The sequence below is a fragment of the Perca flavescens genome, chromosome 13 (assembly GCF_004354835.1).
Source record: "Perca flavescens isolate YP-PL-M2 chromosome 13, PFLA_1.0, whole genome shotgun sequence".
NCBI classification, from domain to species: domain Eukaryota; kingdom Metazoa; phylum Chordata; class Actinopteri; order Perciformes; family Percidae; genus Perca; species Perca flavescens.
The window spans coordinates 13,202,485-13,226,983 of NC_041343.1; the positions used below are offsets into that span (position 1 = coordinate 13,202,485).

The 24,499-nt window shown below is 39.1% G+C and overlaps 1 protein-coding gene across 1 annotated transcript in view; it reads right to left on the minus strand.

The window, feature by feature from the left end:
- Window positions 1–24,499, minus strand: part of LOC114566204 (glutamate receptor 3) — a 74,249-nt gene that overhangs the window by 22,588 nt on the left and 27,162 nt on the right. Inside the window, exons 4-11 of the mRNA XM_028594499.1 lie at window positions 19,089–19,276; window positions 9,015–9,068; window positions 8,594–8,755; window positions 8,095–8,262; window positions 7,427–7,531; window positions 5,099–5,206; window positions 2,938–3,144; window positions 1,232–1,605 (exon numbers count right to left, since the gene is read on the minus strand). Of these exons, the coding sequence (XP_028450300.1) occupies window positions 1,232–1,605; window positions 2,938–3,144; window positions 5,099–5,206; window positions 7,427–7,531; window positions 8,095–8,262; window positions 8,594–8,755; window positions 9,015–9,068; window positions 19,089–19,276 (1,366 nt within the window). The remainder of the gene's footprint in view (window positions 1–1,231; window positions 1,606–2,937; window positions 3,145–5,098; window positions 5,207–7,426; window positions 7,532–8,094; window positions 8,263–8,593; window positions 8,756–9,014; window positions 9,069–19,088; window positions 19,277–24,499) is intronic.

Consider the following 24,499-nt stretch of genomic DNA (forward strand, 5'->3'; position numbering starts at 1 on the left):
AGGTCAATGACCTTACTTGAGATGAGTTGGTTCAAACATGGTCGAGCCAGAGGCAAAGTTGTAGTCACAAAAAAGCACTAGAGATCAGTAGAGTAGGTGTGATTAAAGTGCAGAAATCAGATAATACACTTCCTCCTCTGGTGACTATAGTGGCTGTTTAGCAAAAATTATTGAATCAGCAGTTTCCATTCTAAAACTGCATGTACTTTGGAGCCAAAATAAGATCCCCAATTTGCTACTTAATTGATTGTTTACCTTTGATTTATTAAACTGTGTAGGCCCACAACTAACAAATTCCAGCTTTCCAGAAGATGCTTCCTCTATGCTTCTCAGTGGCATTGACTAGAGTTATGCTTAACTGTAGACCTGCATACCTGAATTTACAGTATGTTGAGCCTGTGCCATCAAAATCATAACTGTCAGCTGCAGAAGCCATCCATCTCAATCTGCTAATGGGACAACTTTCCAGGCTGACCTCCAATCCACAATATATAGACAATGAAAGAGTATTTACTGGCTTTCACACAGAAACTACACTGTATCAGACTATTATTATTATTATTATTACACTTTTTCTAAGTGGACACCAATAATGAAAGGGTTTTTCTTAATGTGTTTCCCAAAAAAAGAATAAAAACCAGCTTCTATACAACCTTCCAAAGTCCCAGATGAAAGGATGACGGAAGCAAGAATCCTTGAAGAGGTCAGGGACAGCACAACAGTGATGAGTAAAGAGATGAATGGATGAATAAATAAATAGAGGGGATGCCCATTCTATTGGGAAAATACATAATGGAATTATGGTGCTGATGATGTTTTTGCCCCACAAAATGCATTATATGCACCAATGAGATGACCGTAAAATGGGACATGCAGCAAAAACACGGTAGCCCTCCAAGAGTCATGAGAAATTCCAGCAGCTACTTTGAATGAAATGTAATGACCCCTGTGCATTTTACAGCCCTCAGCATGGTGGATATAAGTTATTTTGTGGATGCAAAGCATCACTGCCTGCATGCAGTTTTAAAACAAAAGCTTGTTTGCTCAGAGAAAGAAATGGGAGGAAAGTGCAGAGAAGTGAAGCGCGAAGTTATGTGGACAGCAGAAATCCAAAAGCTCAAAATAACCTATATGCACCATGGCAGGAAGGAGATCTATGTATGGGACTATAAAATGCAGAGAGATGACATGGACAACTGAGGGGTGGTGGAGAGTGAACACAACAACCAACCTTGGTGAGATATCGCATCCTTGCTGCATGAAGGCACCCAGGGAGAACCACAGGCTATTAAAAATCCCAAAGTCGTTTGGAGGGTCTGGGGGGCTCTGAGGGTCTTTGGCCTCATCATTCTCGTCCAGATGCCACTCGTAAGGGCTGAATCGGCTCACCAGGAAGAGCACCACACTCACGCCGATATAGGCAAAAACTATACACATCCAAATCTCATAGGCCAGTGGGTCCAGGAAGGAAAACACCCCAGGCTTGGACTTTTGAGGCTTCTTAATCATAATGGAGATGCCCAAGCTCATAAAGGGCTTAGAGAAGTCTATCACTTCTTCCCGTACCAACGTTATAGTTAGAGGAGCCACGGCTATGTCAGCTCTCTGTGAAAATGGGAACAGGCACACTGGGAGTTAGTCTTGCAGAACAAATAACCAACAAGTGTTACATATTAATTTAATAAAAGGAAATACTGATAAACCCTAAGTCAAACCAATAACCATGACTATACATAAGTCACACAATCTTAAATTCAAATATACATGCACAGGCACTCAGCTTTAGAGTGAATTCATGGAGTAAGGAGATTGGACATGGTGAAATGCGACAGCTTAGAATATACTGAATAGCCGATCTGTGATAATGCCTGTGAGAGGGATATCTGCCATTTCAAAATGAGTCACTCAGCATTTGTGTTGGCTAATGTCTTTGTCTTGATCCAAATCTCCTCCATGAATCAATGGAAGTCAGAGGTGGAGGAGCTTATGTAAGCAGTCCATGAAATGTGAATCAGCCTGTTAAAGTCACGTCCATCAGATCCTCTGCAATTGCCTGACAGGCTCGTCGATTAGTATCTCACTGCAGTGACAATTGTTTGCAGTGAGATGCTGGGTGGTATTGTAACTTAACTTAACTGGAAATATTTAACACAAAGGATTCATATAGATAAAGTTAGAAGGGGTCTCAGCCAAACGTGTACTATTCTGGATGCAATAAATAAGGCAGAGGCCTTGTCATGGCCATTTTACATCTCTTTCTGTCTAAGCTATCAATACTGGGAGGGCTGCATTAGAGCAACGTTTGCATGCAGATGTTTTTTAGATTCCAGTCTGCTGTGTAAGATTTTTTAACATTATTCATTCAGCAGCTGAGGTCTCATAAAAGATGCAAATCGTCTTGTTAAAGCCAGTTCAAGTGTGAGTGAGCCACGAGATGCATGATAAAAAGACTAAGTGATTTAACAGTTGAAGAAGGCTTTCCAAAACCCACTCGGCCCACTTTGATTAAAGTGTAACATATTTTAAACATCTATGTTTTAAATTGGGTGTTTTTTTCGCTTGGCTATCACCGTTTTGTTTTCATCAGGGAATCATTTAACAAGGCTTCTTCACCAACTGCTGCTATCTTTACTGCTTTAAGACAACAGCTTTAATCCCGTCCTCTGTTGATTGTGACATGGAGTAATTAACTAAGTTGAGAAGGGCCAGAGTGAAATTGATAAAGTTTGATATTTTAAGTGGACTAAAAATGGACTGAGTGACTTTTATAAAAACCTCTCTTACATTCAAATGTAAGATATAGGATACTTCAAGACATTTACTATGCTTCACAATAATATGAAAAAATCAGAGGGTGAAGTAACAGGAAATGATAAAAAAAAAATGAACAGTTAACCCTGCCCCCCTTATGAGTTACACAGGCGGACTGACACTTACCCCATAAACCAGTTCACCCACCATCCCGTTCCACGTCTTGGTCTCTGGATCTCTGGCGCCGTACTTCCCATCCGGGACTACTGACAGCTTATATCTTATCCCCACATGTTTAGCAATTTCAGAAGCTAAATCGACACAGTAGCCTTCATATCTGTCATTCCCATCCATCTGCATATAGTTTTTCTTGTACATCACATATGGAGCTTCCTGTTAATTAGACATAATTTTTAGTTCATTGTAAAGAAAGACGCACATTCACAGTGGCCGGACCTCATGGATCACACAAGGCCGTGGTTGGTACTGTAAGCATGCACACATGCTGGGGTGACAAGCAAACAGATGTGGGGAATATAAAAAGACAAACAGAGCCAAGGTTAAAAGGATCTACACAGCATCAGTTACAGGCATGTTATAGGGGGACTCAGACTACAAAAGCGGGCCGCTGCCGGAGTTAAAAGGCCGACTGGGCCAGCGGGAGAAGCGAAGCATCTAACATATAAAGGAGGCAAAGCAGGATGTCAGGCCTCACTCATGCAAACCTAATCCGCAATCTAAATCTGTGGAAATGGGTGAAATGCGGGGGGGGGGTGCAAGTGCCTTGCATCAGCGTGGCACAAGGGGCAGGGACAAGCTGAATGGAGCACTTTTCCAGTTCATAAAGTAAACGTCAGTGACAGTAGAGCGATACATTAGAAACATGGAGATAGTTAATTCATCAAACAAATATTAAGCACAAAAACGTGTGAGCCACGTCAGAAGAGTAGTTGTATGACCGCATAAAAGGTCATACAGATTCTTTTCATTCGTTACTATCATGACAATAAAATAATCTGCTTGTTGTCTCGATTATGTCGTTTGACTATTCCACATTACCTCCGTGCCTTGGATTTAAATAAAATATCACGTATTTCCTCCAAAATACAAAACATGTTTGCCATCAAACCTCTTTTCGATGAACTATTGTCACCTTGAGGATTTTCATCAATGGTGATTTACGTTTTCATACGGCATGAACATGTTTTTTGACTAACAATAAAAGTCAGCTTTAGAGGAGAGTTACGTAATCCTTTCACAGTTTCACTCCTTGTTGTTCGAACTAGTCCCTCTTTACTTTCTTTTCCAGCCTGCAGTCATGTACAATGTTACAAAAAACAAAATGAAAGAGTCGCACCCTATAACAATAGGATGGCTTTTCATTAAATATGGCATTTCACTTTAAAGTTATGGAATGTAAGAAAAGCAACATGAAGTTAATGACATGACTGTGACGTATCTAAAATAACAGTTGTTCAAATTCAAAGTTATTCAAATCAAAGGCATGCCTGGCAGTGAGAAAATAATACAATGACACTACTCTTCTGTTTTCCCTTCCTCACTCACTTCCTCGCTATTATTGTATTTCCTGCCTGGTCATGAGGATAATGACACATTGAGATGAGAATGTATGACTATTACATTCTGAATTTGTCTAAGATGAAAACATAATAGGCAAAGTCAGAAGGAAGGAGAGGCCATGGTTTTAAATGTAAGATAAGGAGCACCTTATCTTACATTTAAAAATGGCTGATGATTACTAAGCTGTGATAACTGTCTGTAACTACTCTAACTAGCACTCTGTCTAACCCTGAGCCTGGCATACTGGGAGCACTGTTTTTTAGAGATACCTACAATAGATGTGTTAAAATTCAGTGCCAAAGTAAATTTGAACAAAGAGATAAACAGCCAAAGGTTGCAGCCTTTGGTTGTTTATGTCCTCCTTGTGTGCAGATCATTTCATGTCTCCAGTGAGACACATCTGATTTACCCAGGCGTCACTGACAGCTTACTTAATGAGAGGGAAACATGTTTACTTACGTATGCACTGAATGTGAATACGGTGGTGTCTATCTTTATAGGTATTATTATTACCAAAGCCGTTATTGTGATGTCACTACTACAACAGCCCACCGTAATATAAAAAAACTAAAATGCTTTGGCACCCACACGGATACAGTTGAAACACTCTTTGTGAATCGACTGTTTCAACATGTAGTGAGTGGATGGAAAGCAACTCAAAATAAAATAATTCTACCCTCCCAGGACAGATTGCAACAATGGACACCTTGACCTTGAGTGGCAGAAATCTTATGGTGAAACACTTAAAACCTGCTTGAAAGTGTACCATAATAGTAGTGACCACAATTGTTCGGTTTTCCACAGAAGAGGACTCGTTGGTGACTTGCTGATCCATTATAAATACAAATTTTTCGTACTCATTCCAGTAGCCGATCTAAAAAACGACACAAAGGTTCACAGTTATTACAAGAAGCAGAAAGACATTTTTGTTTGTTTTTTAAAGTGGAGCCTCCCAAGTACAGTATGTGTGAGTATGTCGGCTCTATCTCTACAGCCGGAGACTGACAGAGTGTTAGTTTTGCCTGATGTAGGATTTTATAAAAAGCTTGTAGTGGTGCTTCTCACTTCACCTGGGCTACACTTCAGCAGAGTAGGCGTAATCTATTCCTGGCTTAGCAAATGTTCTCTTACATAACAAGAAAGCAGCACCAATGGAGCACTCGAAGACTGATAACATTAATACAAGCAAGACAAACCTAATAGTCTAAATGTGCCTTATCTAGCCAATTCAGTAGGTTGTTTTACTGTTCTATTAATAATACACATAGCACACATGCAACACAAAACAAACTCTGGCCTGTGTCTACTGAACCTGAGATGATTCCAGTGGCTGCATTATGTTTATTTTTGTTACACTCTGAAATATTCAGCCAAGAACAAGTCAACGTCTCCCACTTCTGGTAGCTATGATGCACAATACTCACTCTGTTGTCACTGCAGATTGTCTCACACTGAGTTTAGATGTGCAGGCCACTGTGATGTGTGTTGCCTTGTGAGCTGAACTATATGGACAGTATGGGGGCACTTCCTTTTTGGTGCCATCTTTTGTGGGGACCTTGTCAGAGTTCAGGGTCAGGGAGCTAGCCACACTACAGCACTGTGTGTGTGCGTGTGTGGGATCATGTGGGTGCAGTGAGACACCCCCCGCTCCAGTGTGTGGAGATACATCATTGTAAAATTCTAACTGAAATGATTCCTTTTTTTGTTGTCAAAAATCATTGTCAAAGTGATTTTCAAATGTATTGTTAATAGTTTTTTTCAAATAGGAAGCAGGTCGATGCACGTGTTTGTGAACAGACTTACTCTGCTAACTTGAGCTTACAAGCTAATAAGGGAATAGACAGTGTTTTGTTAGTGGTATTGAAGAAAAGGACCAAAACATTCAGCATCTAAACTAACAGACATTGACAAGTGTTACCACTGTCAAGCTAAACAGCTAAATGATTTTTATGAGTGAGTGCACTTCCTCCCTGTTTGTTTGCTAGCTCTTTTAGAAAGCCAAGGCGCAAAACAAGACATTTGTCCACGCAGACAAAAGGGATGCAATGAAAGCTAATGTGTGCTGCGGCTCCCAGTTCTTAGCTCTTTTCTGTCTGTGTCTAACGTTGATATGTATTCAAACATAGTGTCAAATAAAATGTTTTTATTGGTTACATGACCACAAATATACATTTCCTCCCTTTTCGATACTGATTTCCTCAAAAGAGGACAAAGTTGTCCCATTTAGCAGCTTCATTATAGTGAGGTTTAATTGACAGTTTTACTGTGATGGTGGTTTAGGGCCGTGTCAGAGGATTTCCTTGGGAAAAAAACTTCAAAAAGTTACATTTAAATAAACACACATACATCATAATACAGTACACAAATATATCCGCTACTTATAATCTTGCAAAGCAAGCCCACAAATTACACTTTGCTTGTTGTCTGCCTACGCTCCATAGGCATTTGCCTAATGTGATTTCGATTAATTGACAGTTCATTCAGGCATCAGCATGAACCCTTCAGACACCTGATCGTACAGATGCAAAATTCGCTGGGCTGGCAGTGGTTTTAGTGTCAATTTATAAAGTTGGAAACACAAGACTGCTCTTTAGGAAACACCAAAGTTCTTCTAAATGATTGTCTTTAATCTGTGTCTGTATAAGAGCGAGGAAATATATAGGCCCTGCAGTAGCAGAGTAATGCCTTACTTTGAAGCTACAACATGTAGTTTAAATAGAGTTTTGAGCCATGTCATCATTGAAACTAGCGCTCCCCAGAGATGTAGATTGGTGTAGCTTCCATCTGTAGGGCTCGACTGATTCTCAGTGGATGTTTTCCAGATTCAATCTCAGAGCGCATATGAGCTCACATGATAGGGACTGGCAATATCTGTCCAAATCATAACCAACCTTACTACTCGTGTACTGCCAACATCCCAAGAGAAAGTAAAATCCCCATCACAGAGCTACTTGGAACTTGTCTGTATTTGTAGTGGATTCAAAACATACAGCTCTGGCATCTACAGTATACCATAGGCTAATCCTGCTTAGAGTATTTCATTACACATGAATTAAATCATGAACGATGTTTCCGAGGCTGTGGGCTCACTTACCTTCCTGGGGCCTCCAGACTTCATCTCGTACACATCAATTGTGTAATTAGATCGTCGACCAAATGTGTCAAACTGGATGTTTCCTGTCATACCTTGTACTTGGACCTGCCAAGCACCAAAAAGAGAATAATAACACACTCCTTACATACAGTAAGTGAGCAAACTCCAAATGAAAACATGCGACAAACGGTCTTGATACATGGCGTCCAAAGTTCTCTCCAGCGCCTTTTGGTTTCCCAGGTGTGTTGTCTGATAAATACGTATTTCCAATTGCATTGTGTTTTTATACTCCCATTCTATTGGAGAGGCAAATATTGTGGCAGGCAAATTTGGAGTGACAGTAGGGCTTGGTTTTGGACCAATCAGATCAATGTGGAGGGGTAGCAAGTCTAGGAAAATTGTGGAAAAATAGTGGACGTGACAGATTTTTAAAGCAAGGGAAACACTGCTTTTACTATTTACCGAGACAAAGAGATGAAGAGATTATATTTAAAAAATAATACTGTTCTGGAGCGACCTCTAGCTCACCCTGTTTAGTGTGCGCCCCATGTAGGCTGAGTCGTTTGCAGCAGCCCGGGTTTGAATCCTATATACATACATATATATATATATATATATATATATAAAGCAGAGCTGTTTATAGAGACAATGAACTCCCTCTGTCCTACCATTTTGAGGGCTCTCTCTATGTCGATGCCTTGGCTCCAGGGCACAGCAGGGTTGGCAAGGCAGTCGCCTGCACTCCCCCTGCGAGACACGTCCACTCGCTGGCGCCGAAGGTACCGGAAGGCCTCCGCGATCACGAGGATGGCATCGTGGGTCAGCGCTGATGTGTACTGAGACAAAGGCCACAAGAAACCCCAGTGATGCACCACTGACATCATTCAGGCAGACTGCACTGCTGTCAAAGCAAGGTTATAATCTCTGCAGTAGTACTTGATATATGTACACAGAGAGCAGTGCTACTGATGTAAAAAGAAGAAAAAATCTAAGCCTCGCATTGTGATTGACATAAAAAATTGCGCGAGTATTAAAGACGCCTCTATTCAAGGGCAAGCAGGTGACAAGTTATTTAAGCAGCGTCTCACAAAAAGGGGGGAGAGAAAAAGTGTCTTTGAAGATGTTAATAAAATGTAACTGCAGCATCGGCAGCTTTGCCTCACTGACCTTCAGTGGAGTGTTTTTGGCTTCTGGAAATTCTCTTTCATCCAGGCGCTCCCAGCGCTGGAGGAACTGCTGGACGATGGGGCTGTCTGGGTTGATGATCTGGAAGCCTGTGATGTTGGCTCCACCAGAAAAGACCCTGTCCAGGCTCATGTTGGAAAAACCCTGAGAGCAAAGAGCACAAGTTGGCTGGTAGTGGAACGAGAGATCATTAGCAGCAAAGTCAAAACTGCTTTAGCTTGCCCATCATTCGCTTATTACTTTGTTCTGTTTAACTGCTGCACTCAATTATCAGTCTAACATAACTACATATTAGGAAGTTTGACTATACGACAGAGTGCTGCATTTCTTAGCACTGCATTGCATCACACTGAGCAGTGTTGTTCTGGGCTTTGTTGGATTGTTTCATGTTGTGAGCTCTCACCAGGTTGGCAAGGATATAATGGTATCCTCTGCTGTTTTTTCCCGAGGTCACCACCTACAAGTCGCAGGAGGAGACACACAGTGAGTCACATTCACATCTTAAAACACAGAGAACATTTAGAGGACTGAGATTCAGCACTGACAAAGACCTTTAATAGTAGTTGGTAAAAAGAAAGGAATTAAAGGAAGACATTTTAAAACGACATTTTCTAAGGCGAGAGGGAGCGTGTGAGCACATTTGTGTGTGTTTGTATGAGATACACACAGAGAGAGAAGAAACTGTGATGACAGCACTTGTTTCTTTCCATTAACTTCAACATGTAAAATAAGGTCAAGGCTCTGGCAAACCTCCCTCTTCCTCTCTCTCTCTGTCTCTCTCTCTCTCTCTCGTTCTCTGCAGCTGCCTCTGCCTGCTCCACCCGTCTCAGTTGCACACTAGACTTAATTAAACCCAAAACGTTGTACAGCACCTGTCTAAGCGAGAGACACAGAGAGCTGCACTCGCTGATTTCTTTCAACTTCTTCAACAGCCAAACCTCTCCGTCTCACACTCTTTTGCACGCATTGCCTTTCTCTATCCATATCTCCCTCGATTCTGATTCTCCATCACAGAGTACGAAGCTTCAAAAAGATACTGTGGGGGTGGATAGTTGCTTTTTTTCTCTCTGTGTCTTTTCACTTTCTACACTCCCACACAGTTTTGATACAAGTGTACTCAGGCACTGAAATCAGCTAAATGTTGAATGTCCAGAGTGATAGTGATATCATGTTGGAGAGTTTTTTTAGAGGACCTGAATACAGATGAGAAATTTTACAACAGCACTAAAACAAGGACATGCATCCCTGTGGTATGTTTCTAAGGCTATTTCCATATTTTTCTTTTAGGCCTGGCGTACAACGCTTTCAGTGCATGCAGTCTCACACCTGTGCTTTCATTCACACCTGTGCACTTTAAACTCTTCTGCTTACTCCTGCCTTAATGTATCGTAATTGTCTCTAGAGAAGGAACGTCCTTGATGCTCCAAGGTTGGCCCTCTGATCGGCTTAAACACTCTGACAAATTTCCACAATAAATCCAATTACCTTTCTTGGAAATGCAAAATGATTTCATTGTGTTCGACATTTTGCACCTCCTACCGCCGACTCTGAAGGCCCCACACATCCTGCGTTTTCATCATAAATTCTTGGAAGCTTTTCTGCTTATTGTCTTGAAAAGCTTTTCATTTTCTATTCATCTGTTTGAGAGGGAGCCGCAGTGACCCAAGTTTAGCAACACAGCGAGCACTTAATGAAGCTGCAGCGCCTAGAGTGACTGGCTACAACCTCGTGTTTGTCACCAGCACGCTCAGGCAAAAAGCAACAAGACTTCCCACTTCTATATGAGCATCCAAAACTGACAACTCAACAGACTGACTGAAACTGTGTTTAGCTGTTCAAAAATAATCAACTGTAAACATTTATTGCTTCCTGTAGCTACGAGGCACACAAAAACCAATAAGACAGGATCTGCAGCCATGATTCAAATATTTACTATAATTAATGTGATGGTGTGATGTAAAGCAAACATATTTCAGCATCCAAATGGTCATATTGCTTCATTCACTGTTAGTTGTATATACTTATATTTTATATCTTCTTGTTGATAGATTTACCGCTTGGCTTTCTTTTCAAGACAACCTGAAGTGTTTTGACTTGAAAAAATGAAATTCCCCTGACAGTAGTCAACGGGTTGGCAGCAAGCACAAATACTGACAACTATTCTATAGTCAAGATATCTGGTTGGTTTGCATTGACACAATCAGTCAGTGAGCCAACACCAAACTACAAACTGTACAAGCTCAGATTGATATGCATACAGTACTGTACATTGTAGTGTATATAATTACTCACTTTGTTTCCATTGTGAACATCTAAAAACTATAATACTTCATACAAATATACCATGGAGTTACATACGATTTATCATATTGACAGCAGATTATAATCAGAAAACTTTGTATATTGTGGCAATATTCAGCTTCAGTAAAATAAATAAATATTAGCATAAATAGACTTCCCAACTACTTGGTTGAGAAGAATATTAGGCATGTACATCGTTCTGTTCATTAAACCCTCTGAAAAAAAAACTAAATCAGAAAAAAATGATTACCTTCAAAAACATAAACTAGCTACAGTACAGGCCAAAAGTTTGGACACAACTTCTCATTCAATGCGTTTCCTTTTTATTTTCATGACTATTTACATTGTAGATTCTCACTGAAGGCATCAAAACTATGAATGCACACATATGGAATTATGTACTTAACAAAAAAGTGTGAAATAACTGAAAACATGTCTTATATTTTAGATTCTTCAAAGTAGCCACCCTTTGCTTTTTTTATTAATAAGGGAACAAATTCCACTAATTAACCCTGACAAGGCACACCTGTGAAGTGAAAACGATTTCAGGTGACTACCTCATGAAGCTCATTGAGAGAACACCAAGGGTTTGCAGAGTTATCAAAAAAAGCAAAGGGTGGATACTTTGAAGAATTTAAAATATAAGACATGTTTTCAGTTTTTTCACACTTTTTTGTTAAGTACATAATTCCATATGTGTTCATTCATAGTTGTGATGCCTTCAGTGTGAATCTACAATGTAAATAGTCATGAAAATAAAGGAAACACATTGAATGAGAAGGTGTGTCCAAACTTTTGGCCTGTACTGTACATATCAAGAGCAATTTTTCTGCCACTACATGAGCTTGTAAAGGATTACTTCATTTGATTTGCTGTGGGATTTGCTCCATCCCTCTGTTGGCAGTGCTGTTCTGAAAGCATCTGGGAGTAACAAATGTTTTTTAAGGATCCTGATGCTCCAGTTTCATGGTTCCCTGGGATAATCACTTTTTGTAAGTATGTGAAACCACCTGGATCCTGGAAGATCCAGAACCTGCGGCCTGTAAATGAGAAGGAACCTGCAGCACTGATTTTACTGACTGGCTCATACATTTTGAATGCTCATTAAATGGAAAGGACAATTTAAGTCCCATGCCCTGTCCACTTTTTTCTACAGTTAATGTTCTCATCTGACACCAGTCCAAAGTGGATCTGTGATGAGTCCAAGAAGGCTGAATCATATATCTCCCAAAATGTTGTTGGTTTTTGATAGCTAATCAGTGTGCCCAAAAAATGTCATGTCCATATGACTGATATTTTCAATTAAAGGTACCCTGTGGAGTGATTGACCACTAGCAGCGCTATGGAGCAATGTTTTTAAGAATGAGTTTTTGACATACATTCATGCAAATGACATGACACACATTCCTGAACCCTCGTCCGCTGATCGACAATTGGTGCCGATAATGTACCAAGAAACATAGCAATGAGCCAGCTAAGGTAAGAAAGAAGACTGCAAGGTAGCAAACACAGATGTGAACAATTCAGGTTTTAAAATATGCAAAGAATTTGTCTTTGCAAATGTTTAATGAGGAAGAAAATTCAGTACATTAAGGAGTTAACAAAGTACACCTTTGTTAACCCTCTAGGACATACAACACTCCACAGATCATATTGAAAAGTAATTATGTTATGCTAAGCTAACTGGCTGCTGGCTGAAGCTTCATATTTAACAGACAGATATGAGAGTGGTATTGATCTTCTCATCTAACAACGGGCAAAATGTCAAACTTGTGTAACCTGATGCGTCAGATGGTTTATTACACAGAATAAATAGTCCTAAAACTCTGCAGACTCATGCACATCATCTTCCAACTCTCACCACCACAACACAATCAATCAAATCAATCTCAATTATCTTTATTTGTCCATCCTCAGGGCTCCTCGTGCCTGCCTGTCTGAACGGGCGGGTCTGTGCTGTGCCGTTTGAAGCAGGCCTGAGCCGGGCCCAAGCTGCGGGCTGATCAGCCTAAATATTCCTTGGGGAATGGACTCTAATTAAGCAGACTGGAGCCACAGTCCTTTGCAGAGCTGGATGTCTGCCCAAGTGCCTTCTAGAGGATTTGACTTTCTTCCCACAGATGGATGCTTCTCTTTGTTACAGTGACTTGTCATCTGTCTTCTTTAGAACTGGAACGGGCATCCTAAGGTTGATGACTGCCCCTTTTCACCAGTCAACAAATTATTGTTAAACTACTTGAAACAGGGCATAATGTGAGGAGGGATTTAACTGTCAAAGAAGTGTGTTAAAGAAAGACAATATAGCAGATGAAGGACATGGCTGTGTATCAGTTAAACATTGCTCCAAATGCTTTATTCTTCACCAGTCCTTACCACAAAAGCTAAATCTTTGAATAAATTGTACCTTGTTTTGAAACTACTGTTTAGCACATTATACACAATATATGTATTTTAGAGGGATTTTGATAAAACCTTGAAATAGTTGACTGTCCTTGCTCCTTGACTTTTTTAGCTCTGGGCATTAATATTTAAAATGTTCTTACATGTAAAAACATTACATTATTATTCTTTTTTGATTCGATACAATACAAGTGCTTAAACTATAATTTTTTTCATGGGTCTGTGTGCACTCTGATGGTTCTTCTGCTTTGAGCAGCCATCAGCTACACACGTTTGAACAGGTCTTCTCATTGAATGCCAGTTTCAACAAAATAAAAAATGTGTATGAAGTTGCAATGTCCTTACTATCCTTGTTGCAGTTGTGCATTTGCCAACTCTGCTGCTTACGCGTGTTTGATGTTGTTTTTCATTTTTGGTTGCTTTTAACACAGACTTCTCTAGGGACTGCTTTGGATGCCTGGGCTTACAAAGAAGACTACAAAAAATGTACTATTTTATAGTCAATGTTTTTTTTTTCAGTAGCCATGTTTTCCTGTTTATAATGGATGTAAAGGAAAAGGAAATGAAGGTCTACGCACACATAGTTGTCTAGTCGTTGTTGTTGTGGTTTATTTGCAGGAAATTATAGTCCATGCTGTTTTTTCACATTTTTATTTGTAGTTCAGGTTGAGGTTTCATATAGGTCTATGGTTAACTAGTAAGGAAAGCTCAGAAAACAAAGGGAACAAGGACAATGCCAGGGGCAACTTAATGTGAAGGTTCCTCTCTTATATTGTATGGTGTATTGTATGGTCCCTAATATGAATATTATACATTATCCATTGTTTTATAGAATATATTTTACTGCTCACTAGTTCACTCCATACTAATTGTGTCTTGTATACTTCTTCCTTTAAAATTATTAAACATACTCTGTGGAATTTTCATTTTAATGATTCCTTATATTCAAGTTTCTCACCGAAATGCAGTTATGGTATTTTCAAAGCCTTGCTAACACACTGAATGCATTTCCTACCTCCTAAAACATTAGCAAATCATTTTGAGTGTTTTGAAAACTGCAAAGTTTGTATCATTTACTTCATCTCCTCTTTCAATGATACATTGCTAACCTTAAAGGCACATTCCCACCCTCTGCACTCTGCACAAAAGTCGATTACATCACTCCCTTGTACTGTACTCACAATGTCATGCTAATGCTGGTGGAACATGAAATACAAACTATACTGTACAATGACCTCCTATGCAAAACACATTGTTCTACAGTGGTGCTAGTGGCCCAAACTGAACTGGTTAGCTTTTAATAAGCTACAAGGTACAATGTGGTTTGAGCAAATTTTTAAACCACATTTGTACAAGCACATATTCAGCATTCGGCATTCTGTCTCTGAACCGACTCAGCATTAGAGCCTACTCTTGTAAGTAAGTCGACCATTTTGGTCCAGACTGTGATATCTCAACAACTATTGGATGCATTGCAATGACATTTTGTACAGACATTCACGGTTCTCAGGGCATAAATCCTCATGACTTTGGTGATCCCCTGACTTTTCTCTGACCTCTAGCACCCCCACAAGGTTCACATTTCTGTTTTTAAATGAAATGTCTCAAAAAGTATTGCATGGAGTGCAGTGAATTTTTGTATGGACTTTAAGGCCCATGAAGGACAATTTCTAATGACTGTTGTTACCTCTTCATGTATCACCATCAGTAGGTCAACATTTTAATTGTTCAATACTTTTTTTTTATTTATGACCAAATTCCTGCAAAACTAATGACACTCCCATCAGCCTCCATTACAGTGGTTAAAGATTTACGGTTTACTGAACTGAGCTGAGGAATATGTCTTTATTTATAATTTTTTGTTTATTTTTGTGCACTTACTTTGGCCTATAAGACACTGATATGACCAATGTACTATGTGCTGTATCACTATGTGTACTGTATGTAACATAGAAGATCATGTTGGGACATTGAGGGAGGGGGGATGTCGCCATTCTGGGGGGTATTCTGGAGGGCTGGGTGGGGGGAAGTGGATGCTACTTGTTGTATTACTGTCTTTGAATTGTGTCATGCCCTTCTCTTTTGAAAATAAAAAATAATTGATCACAAAAAAGCATTAAGCTCAAAGCACCACTGTACCTGAGTAGTAGCCTCAAACAGCTACTGGATGGCTATAGACTCTTTTTTAAATAAACTATGTATTTTTTTATTTGTAAAAAATAAAAATCACCACTTAAGAGAAAATATTAATGCTACAAAAAACATTTGTTATGTCAGAGCCTTTAAATAAAATGCCCACGCAAAGCAACATACAAAACTACAATTCAAATACAGGATTAAATAGCATCCACACAGATGTAATCTCATCCCCAAGGCAGCATCTTGCTTTACTATCCAACTCACTGGGTTTGGAATTCCAGTGCACCTCTGGGTGTTCAGTACTTCTCATATTTCCCTGCACAGTATTAGACAGGGAGACTCACACTACATGGCTCAATTCCCACAAGCTCTCTTTTTTCTCTCTCAGACTCTTTCACTGTCTGTCCACTGTGCAGGAGGAGGCTGGAGGAGGCTGGAGGTGACTGGTCCTCTGGCAGCTATTAAAAATCCACTGTGCTTCTATTATTGATGAGAAGCCTTGAAGGTGTTTATCACTCTGTCTTTACTTTAGTGAAGGGATGAGAAGACTGATACTTTAAAAGGCGGTGAAAGAGCCAGCAGGGGAGTAAAAAAAACAAACAAAAACACAGCACATTTATCAACCCTGTTACAAGTGAAACTACCCTGACAAAAGTAATTAGCACAAAATGAATTATATCTGCATATGCATTCATTTAATGCAGTGGGTAAAGATAATAGCATAAAGGCAGGTATAAAAAGAACTACATTTTATTTACTATAGTGTTTATGAAGTGAAATCTTAAACACTGGTAAAAAAAATAAATCCTGTCCAGAATGGTTGCTTCCGGATGCCTGAGTGATCTCGGTTGTGTTAGCTCACTCCTGCCTTTGTGAGAGATCTTCCCTCAGGCTAGGAGGGTAGGCTATTTTTAGTAGGCTCATTGTTGTTGCTGTTATGGGACAGTGTGTCCTACTTACACTGGGAGCTGATATGACATTAAAGCAAGTGTTGATGTCACAGCTCTTATAAGGAATCGTTCTCGAGAGAGCGAGATAGAGAGAGAGAGAGAGAGACACACGCAGGCGTGTCTTGCTGTTCTTAAGCATCTGGAGAGACAGTCGTCTGACAGATGCTGCCTACAATGCCACCACTCGCATTAATCCACCACAGTAAAGAGATTATGATCGGATCGGCATGACGTGACGCCAAGTGACCGCCATTATCTGATTCGATAACTTGAATCTGATATAGAGGCAATTTGAGAACATTTGAAGAAACCCGGTGTATCAACGTGAAGGGCAGAGAAAAGCAAACTTCTTCTAATTAATGGAGATGTTCTGTGCTGTCACAAAAAATATTCCCCGGCGTCAGAGGAAATGAAGACAGATCGACAGTAAAGGTCAGAGTAAAACTCGTAAGGCTGGCAATAATGAAGATCATAATGTAGAGGGCAGAAGCCTTTACACACAAATATCTCAGCAAGGAACAGAAGGTTAAGATTAATGGTTTAAATGAGCACACACACAGAAAATACACCCTTGTGGGTTTTAATGTTTTTTGTAACATGTTACTCTGCTGAGCAGCTGCGTACAGTAGCTGCAATAACCCAAACTGAGGGGAAACAGATAACTTTGAGCTGTCAAATTCAAAGTCAAAGTCCTCATATTAAAACAACATCTGTCCTTTGTCACATGAACGAGAAAGCATGTCCAAACTTTTAACTGGTACTGTACATACATACATTTATACAGTATGAGCATTCCAACATCCCTCTACTGTATGTTTAAGGCTTGGTTTAGACAATTAAAATGGTTAAAGTTAGGAAAGATAGGCTTGAATAAGAGAACTGCAGTTTCCATTGTCAAACTCAAACAATTTATATGCCCAGCAATCCAAGAATTAAGTGACCAGTGCTATAATATTTCTGGCGAGATCAGTCTTGCATTTAACTAGTCTAGTGTAACTGATTATGATAGTAGTGTGTCGCAAAAATGGCTCCTCGGTTTTAGAGTCTATGAAGGATTTTTAAGGCCAATATCGATACGAATATTTGGTGATTTAAAAATCCGATATTCCAATATATCGGCCGATATATATATATATATATATATATATATATATATATATATATATATATTTTTTTTTTTTTTTTTTTTTTTTTTAAATCCAGAAACACATAACAAAACAAACAGATTTCCCTAACATTAGTTATTTGTAGTTATTTATGAGTCCTCACTAAAATAATATAATAATGCAGTTTAAAAATAAACTTATTTGTTTTATTGTCACAACAGAACAGAGGGACATCAAAATATATTACAGTTCTGATAAATAAAATGTATAGAAATACAAATTTAAGATATGAAACTTAAAGGGTTAAACATGAGTGTTGCCAACAGGGACGTTGTAGAGCGCCCTCTGGTGGACAAACTATGGAACGCCAACACTCATAACATGGTTGAAGGGTGTTTCGTCCATTTTTATTTTATTTTTTTAAATATTCATGTATCAGCCATTATAAATGCCGATACTGATAGTTTGGAAAATGCCTAATATCGGCCGATAAGATCGGCCCACCAATATATTGGTCTGGCTCTACTCGGTTTCAAGTCATACACAAAACTGTATAGTCTATAGATGTTGAGTGTCAGTGCTAGCTTCATTTTAAGGTTAGAAACATTTAGGTCAGAATCAGGTTTAGTAGTGTGTATATACTGTATATATGAAACATGGATACATTCACATAAATAAAACACATAAACATCACATTCACTCATTCATCTTACTATCACAAGCAGATACACAACTAAACCTTTTAGAATAGGATATTATCAACATCCATCTATCCAAATCAAATTCTATCCATTTGCTTGAAGCAAGTGTAGTCGACCACTGTTCAAAAGAAAAACAGATGAATAATCCAGGCATCTATTTTAATGCGCAAATTTTGAAAATCAATACTAACAATATTCTACACTTAATTTGAAAGGTAAATGAGACCACTTGTGCAACATAGCTTCTAATCCTCTAAATGAACACTAATGATCTTCTGAGTAAGTAAGCAAATTCCCAGTTAACCCTCATTTAATAAGTTTCTGACAATAAAGTATTCTCTACAGTGCAGCCACAGTGAGCAGCACGCATAAGCAAACACTGAATCTGAATCAAGACTCATGTGGGAAAACTGTGGCTGATGATCACCTAGGAAACAAGGATGAGGAGGCTGGTTAATTCCTCCACATGAATTAAGCCCAGGTGACCTCAAACAACGTGCGCACAGAAAACAACAAATAACAAGCCTTAATTGAGTGTACCCGTCTCGCCTGTTTTAACACGTCTTCTAAATGAAAATTTTGAGATCTGAGGCAATCATGATGCACTCCAAGTGTTTAGGGTAATAACAAAAAAGAAATAAAAAGTGGGGAGCAAACAAAGCCAGGAGAGTGCCTTATTTCACTGAGTGTGTAGATGGAGATGATGTTCAAGGCAAAAAGTGAGAAAAAGACGGTGTTTACTCCTTTGGAAAAACTGGAACATGCAGAGCCATGAGGCTGAATGCATTTTTAGGACAGGTATATAAGGAAATAAATGTGTTTCTCTCCAGATTTTCCCAAATAAAGCAGGGGACACTAGTAGTGTGTGTTGGCTCAATACCTGCTCCAGTATGGAGTTGATCCTGCCCACCTCACAGTCAATGAGAAAGCGTTTCTCTTGCCGGCGGTCCATCTCCTCGATGATGCGTCTGTACTCCGTAGGGTCCACAATGTTCCCCACCGAGCGAGCTGTCACCTGCCAGTTATTGGCTACAGCCGACTCCATGATGGCCTGGAGGATCGCAAAACCTGGAGGAGCAGAGAGAGAAGAGCTCCATCACACAAGTGTCTTTCTTTAGAGAACAGCAGCAGGTTAATGCTGTGCTGAAAATCTAAATTGCTGCGAGGGTATTCTGGCTTTCGACTATGGTTAGCAACATGTTTAATGTTTAAAACAGCTTATGACCAGCTTTTTATTAAAACTATTAACAAGCTCATGTTGCAGTAATGAAATGAAATGTTTATCTGAACAATAAAACCCCCTTGTAAGAAATAAAATAAAAGGAGACAGAAAATGTATAGCATGTAAAACAAGGTATTGTACCAAGTGGTGTTAGAATAAAACAGGTCTGATCTGTATCCATTTAAGTGCTATTCAAACAGTCGCTTTACAATTAAATGATTAAAAACAGTTGCTAGAGTAGATGGCTAGGGAAAATAATCTAAAGAATCTGTTGTGTGTTTTTAATCTAAATTTATACACGGAAAGAATGCTTTGAGACCTTCTCTATGAATTAAACATGAGCCCTATGTGCTTGCAATGAATGCATTTACATTGTATGTATATTTATATATAACCTCTGTCAGACTATTAATGACTCATTTTAGAGTAAATATATCATGATAAAAGTTTAAGAATAAGAAAACGTTGACCGACAAAGCAGATTCAGGAATAAAGTCGAGATGGAACAAGAGTCCACAGAGAGGTCGATATACCCACAAAAGATTAAGTTAAAGCTTTGGCACCCATAAGAAAGATAGAGAGGTTACAGAGCATAATTAACTAAACATTAACTGGGAAATGGAAATGTGTCCCATGCTGCCTTAGCAGTGGGTCACAGGAGGTCAACTCACTTATCTCTTTTCTTGCCTCACTGAGGAATTCAAACTTGCAAATTTAAGGGTCGAGCTAACACAAGCAGGGAGCAAAGACACGACAAAAAGACATGTAGCACATACATCAGCAAATGTAGTGAAATGGACTGCAGAAGAAGCAGTTCAGAGAGCACAATTGGCGTAACTCATTGCAGAGCTCACTGTGCCATGGGATGAATCAGTAGATGAGGTATATGAAAGGAAGATGATGAGCTAACAGTAACCTGGCTAAGTAGCGACACTGAAAGGCCACGATTCCCACGCAGGAATTTTGATGGTTCCACTGACATTTTACTAAAGGTGTTATGGGTACATGATGGGCCACAAAGGCAGTTTCAAAATCTGCAGAAAATAGAGACATCAGTGACTCTTGCTGAAAAGAAAAGAAAGCTTTTGCTGTATTTGTTTGAAAAAGTTAAGGTGAGGAAAGTCATTTGTGTTTTTTTTTTGACATTTTCTTTGGAAAAAACAAACAAACAAGACTTCTGTCTGGGAAATCAACAAGAACAGCCACCAGCCTGTCAATTTCCCTTCAGAAAGAACATGTTGGGGTCATTTTATGCACCTTTAATCATACAGCTTGTTCATAACGTTGTGTTTCTGCTAAGCTTTTATCCATTAATCTGATGATGTTACAGTATTAATCATAGGTGATATTATCAGCTACTGGGTGGCATTGGAAAATTTGGATATGTAGTTGGTGCAGTTAAAAGGAAGTGAAGGTGAACTGTCTGATTAAGCCAGAACGTCCTGCTGAGCTATTTGAAGCTTTCATGGAGCCGATTCAACAAAACATCTGTTATGTTAGGACACACACAGTGACACACACACACACACACACACACACACACACACACACACACACACACACACACTCTGTCCTATGAGCTAAGTGTCATATAGATGCTTACGACCACATATGAGATAATAAAAATCGTCGGTTTGGAAAACATCCTATTAATCTGTCTGGTTACTTTTTCAAAAGGACCTTTAAGAATTTACAGTCAACGCACTTTGTAACTATTTAAGTTATCAATCTTAATTCTGTACATTATGATAACACTACAGTAATAAACTAAACTCAGAAACTTTAATAAAGTTTCTGAATCTACAGCAATTTGTATCACAATGTTGCACCTGTCAGTCTAACGGGGATAAACCATAACTGTGTCAAAATAACACAACATCAGTTTTACATCAGTTCATTTCAAACTGTTATGTACAGTGTTATGAATATATCAGGTGCATTCAAACAAATAGGTTATGTATTTGTATTTACATTATGTTTATTCTTGTGAGTAATATGTATAAGATTAGTATAAACAGTGTTTGACTGATTGACAGAAAACAAGTCCCTGCCAAAAGCATGAGGCTGTGTGGCTTTTTAAAATGATCAATCGGATTTGTTTAGGTTTTTTGTAATTAGAGTTAAGTGAAATTTGTGTTTGTATTTGATTAGTCAAAGAACCAACGTACTGTATCTTGCACAATAGTTTTACTTTAGCAATATCTTGAAATCCTGAGATTAAAATGCTTGTTTTTAAAAAAAATCTCTGAAAACAAAAGCTGAAGTCTGGTGTCTAATGTCAATTTCAAACCTGTGTAGAATCTAAGCGACTTTACTTAAAATGACTGCAGCTCCATACCAATTTAGTAAATATATATTTATGACACTTAAAGAACTGAATAAATTACAGCTCCTAAGACAGATAATGACAACGTACATCATACATTTGCATATTTCCATTATCTAAAGAACGGTGCATAAAATATGTTGAGTGGTGGTGACAATGCAAGGTGTTGGGAGCTCATTACGTGCTGTATTGAAAGAAACTGAAAGAAAATGCTTTACCACAGCCAACACACGACAGCTGACTGGAATAAATGAGCAGAGCAAAGCAGTACCACATGCTGCGTTACATTACCCTTTTCCCCTTAGAGCAGGGATAAAACTGCTGATTCCATAAAATAAGAGATATTATTACGGGTGCTGAAAAAATCTGTTTAAAATGTGTTTATGTAAATACAAGTCAGCTGCAGAGCCGAGTCTTGAATGGAAGCTGGCATTACACGTTCTAAATGAGAACTGGTTCTCACTTTGTATCACAGTCAAGGGATGCACTACCTCCCTGCAGCACACACCAGCCTGCTCTTATATATCAAAACTGCTGAAGCTGTTATATCACATCCTGTATGTATACTTTTAATAGGTTATGCATATCAGTCAGTGCTTATTAATACTTTAGACAGAGCTCCAGTGGGTTACACAGTTATCCATGCATTATTTGTAAAGGGCTGGGTATTATAAAGCCTCCGTGAGGCCCTTAGACTGTTGAACATGCCCTTTTAATATTAGAGTTCCTCATTTTTTGAATAATTTAATTGTTACTGCTATTAGAGTTGAATTTTAAAGTCCTTCTCTACTAAAAAATGTGTTTTGCTTATTTTTACTTGGCTTGGATGTTTGAGCTTCACTGTGCGGAATAATTTGTGTTGAGTTTGACTCTAAAAGGCTGTTTCCACATTCATCTACTGAAGGAGAAAAGTTTCTTAATTCTGATTTTAGGACATGCATGTACGAGCATGCTTTTGTGACACCACAGCTAGTTTGGAAGCCGATCATGGTCCAGTATTCAACTTACACAAGTGTGATGTGGAACCCTGAAGCCGTAAAAGTAAAGTAGGAGACATCTTGTGTCCAGCAGTTAAACCTTCAGAAAAGTATTAATATTTGCATATTTGAAGTGGTGAAGTGAAGCAGCATGTGTAATGGAACTTTTTTGGTTGAAAAACTATATTAGACAATTAAAGCAGAGTATTTTTGAAATGTCTTAAATATGTCTGAAGGGGATCTCTGGAAGTGTTTCTCGAAACGTTTAAATGCTTGCAGGAACTGAATTATAGATGCTGTATCCTTTTGAATCAGTATGAAGCTCAATGGGAACAGCTGTCAAACATCACCTTAAAAATGTTAAATCTCTCTGGAGCAACAAAACACTTTATACGACTTATTTCACATATTCAGTAGTACTCCGCAACACCTGTAACTATTTGATGTGTAAAATTGGTGGAGCTCTCATTTAAAAAGCGATCCATTGTGAATACTGCCCATTTATCAAGAAGCAAGTTTCATGAGATGAGTTGAAAGTTGATGAGTTTCTTATGGTAACACCTATGCTAAAGTAGATGTAAAGCATAGCATAGTCCATTTGGCACCACTAGCAGGGCTTTAGCATTCATGTGCAAATAACCCAGAGTAAGTAGAAGACACTCCCTTTGTCAGGCAGCGCTGACCTGTACTTCTCACTGATGTGCATAATTTAAAGGGATACTTCACAGATTTAGCATTAAGCTTTGTATCAGCAGAAACACTGTAGTATTTTTGAATGACAGTGCTTCCCTCCCTCATGTCCCCATGAGATGAGAAATCTCTGTGTTGAGGGTCTGGAAAAAATCTTCCGATGACGTATTATGACGATTTTTGCGTCATTGGAAGATTTTTTGCCCAGAGGCAATGGACTACAGCCAGTAGTAGGAACTACTTCCGCATGTTTTCAACCAGCCCATAGGGGGTTGGACATCTTTTTCCGAAGATTGCCGAGGCAAAACAAGCGTCAGCCATCTTGAATCCTAGCTTACTGGGTTCTCAGCAGAAAACTTTTAGATAGATTTATTTATCCCAAAGGAAATTTTACAACAAGAATTATGTGCATTCATACTACCGCACACGTGTACCACCGGGATACATTGGTACAGATCAGAGAATATGCAGGACACTTTATTACAGACGGAATACTTGACACACTATGCAAGCTTTGCCCGCCGGCTATGGAGACCAGCGGTGTTGCTCGATGCATCTGGCCGGTAAAGGGACATAATCAGCGGGGAACGTTGAACGAGTGTACCGGTGGAAAACTAACACTAACCGGCCATCAATCCTGCTTGCAAGTGTCCGCTCATTAGACAACAAACTGGACTACATCCAACTTCAACAAAACTCCCAATGCGAGTTCAGAGACTGCTGTGTTTTTGTTGTTGTGGAAACATTGCTGTATCGGACTATCCAGCTACCAGGCCGGCTGCTCTGTTGCCAGGTAAGACTAGCTAGTCAAGGTGTGCTGTGTTAACTCGGACTGCCTGGTGCAGAAATGGGGTTTGTGGGGGAGTTTGTGACTGTAAAATGCCGACCCTTGTACATTCCAAGCAAATTTACGGCTGTGTTTATACTCTGGCTTGGGAGTATAGTAGCTAAAGCAGCAAAGCAAGTGCATTCTGTGATTTGGTGTCTTTCATCCACATGAGCCAAAAACACATTTTCTGGCTTTTCTCGGCCTAGAAGCCACCAATTTCTAAAGAAAATTCACATTTCTACTACAT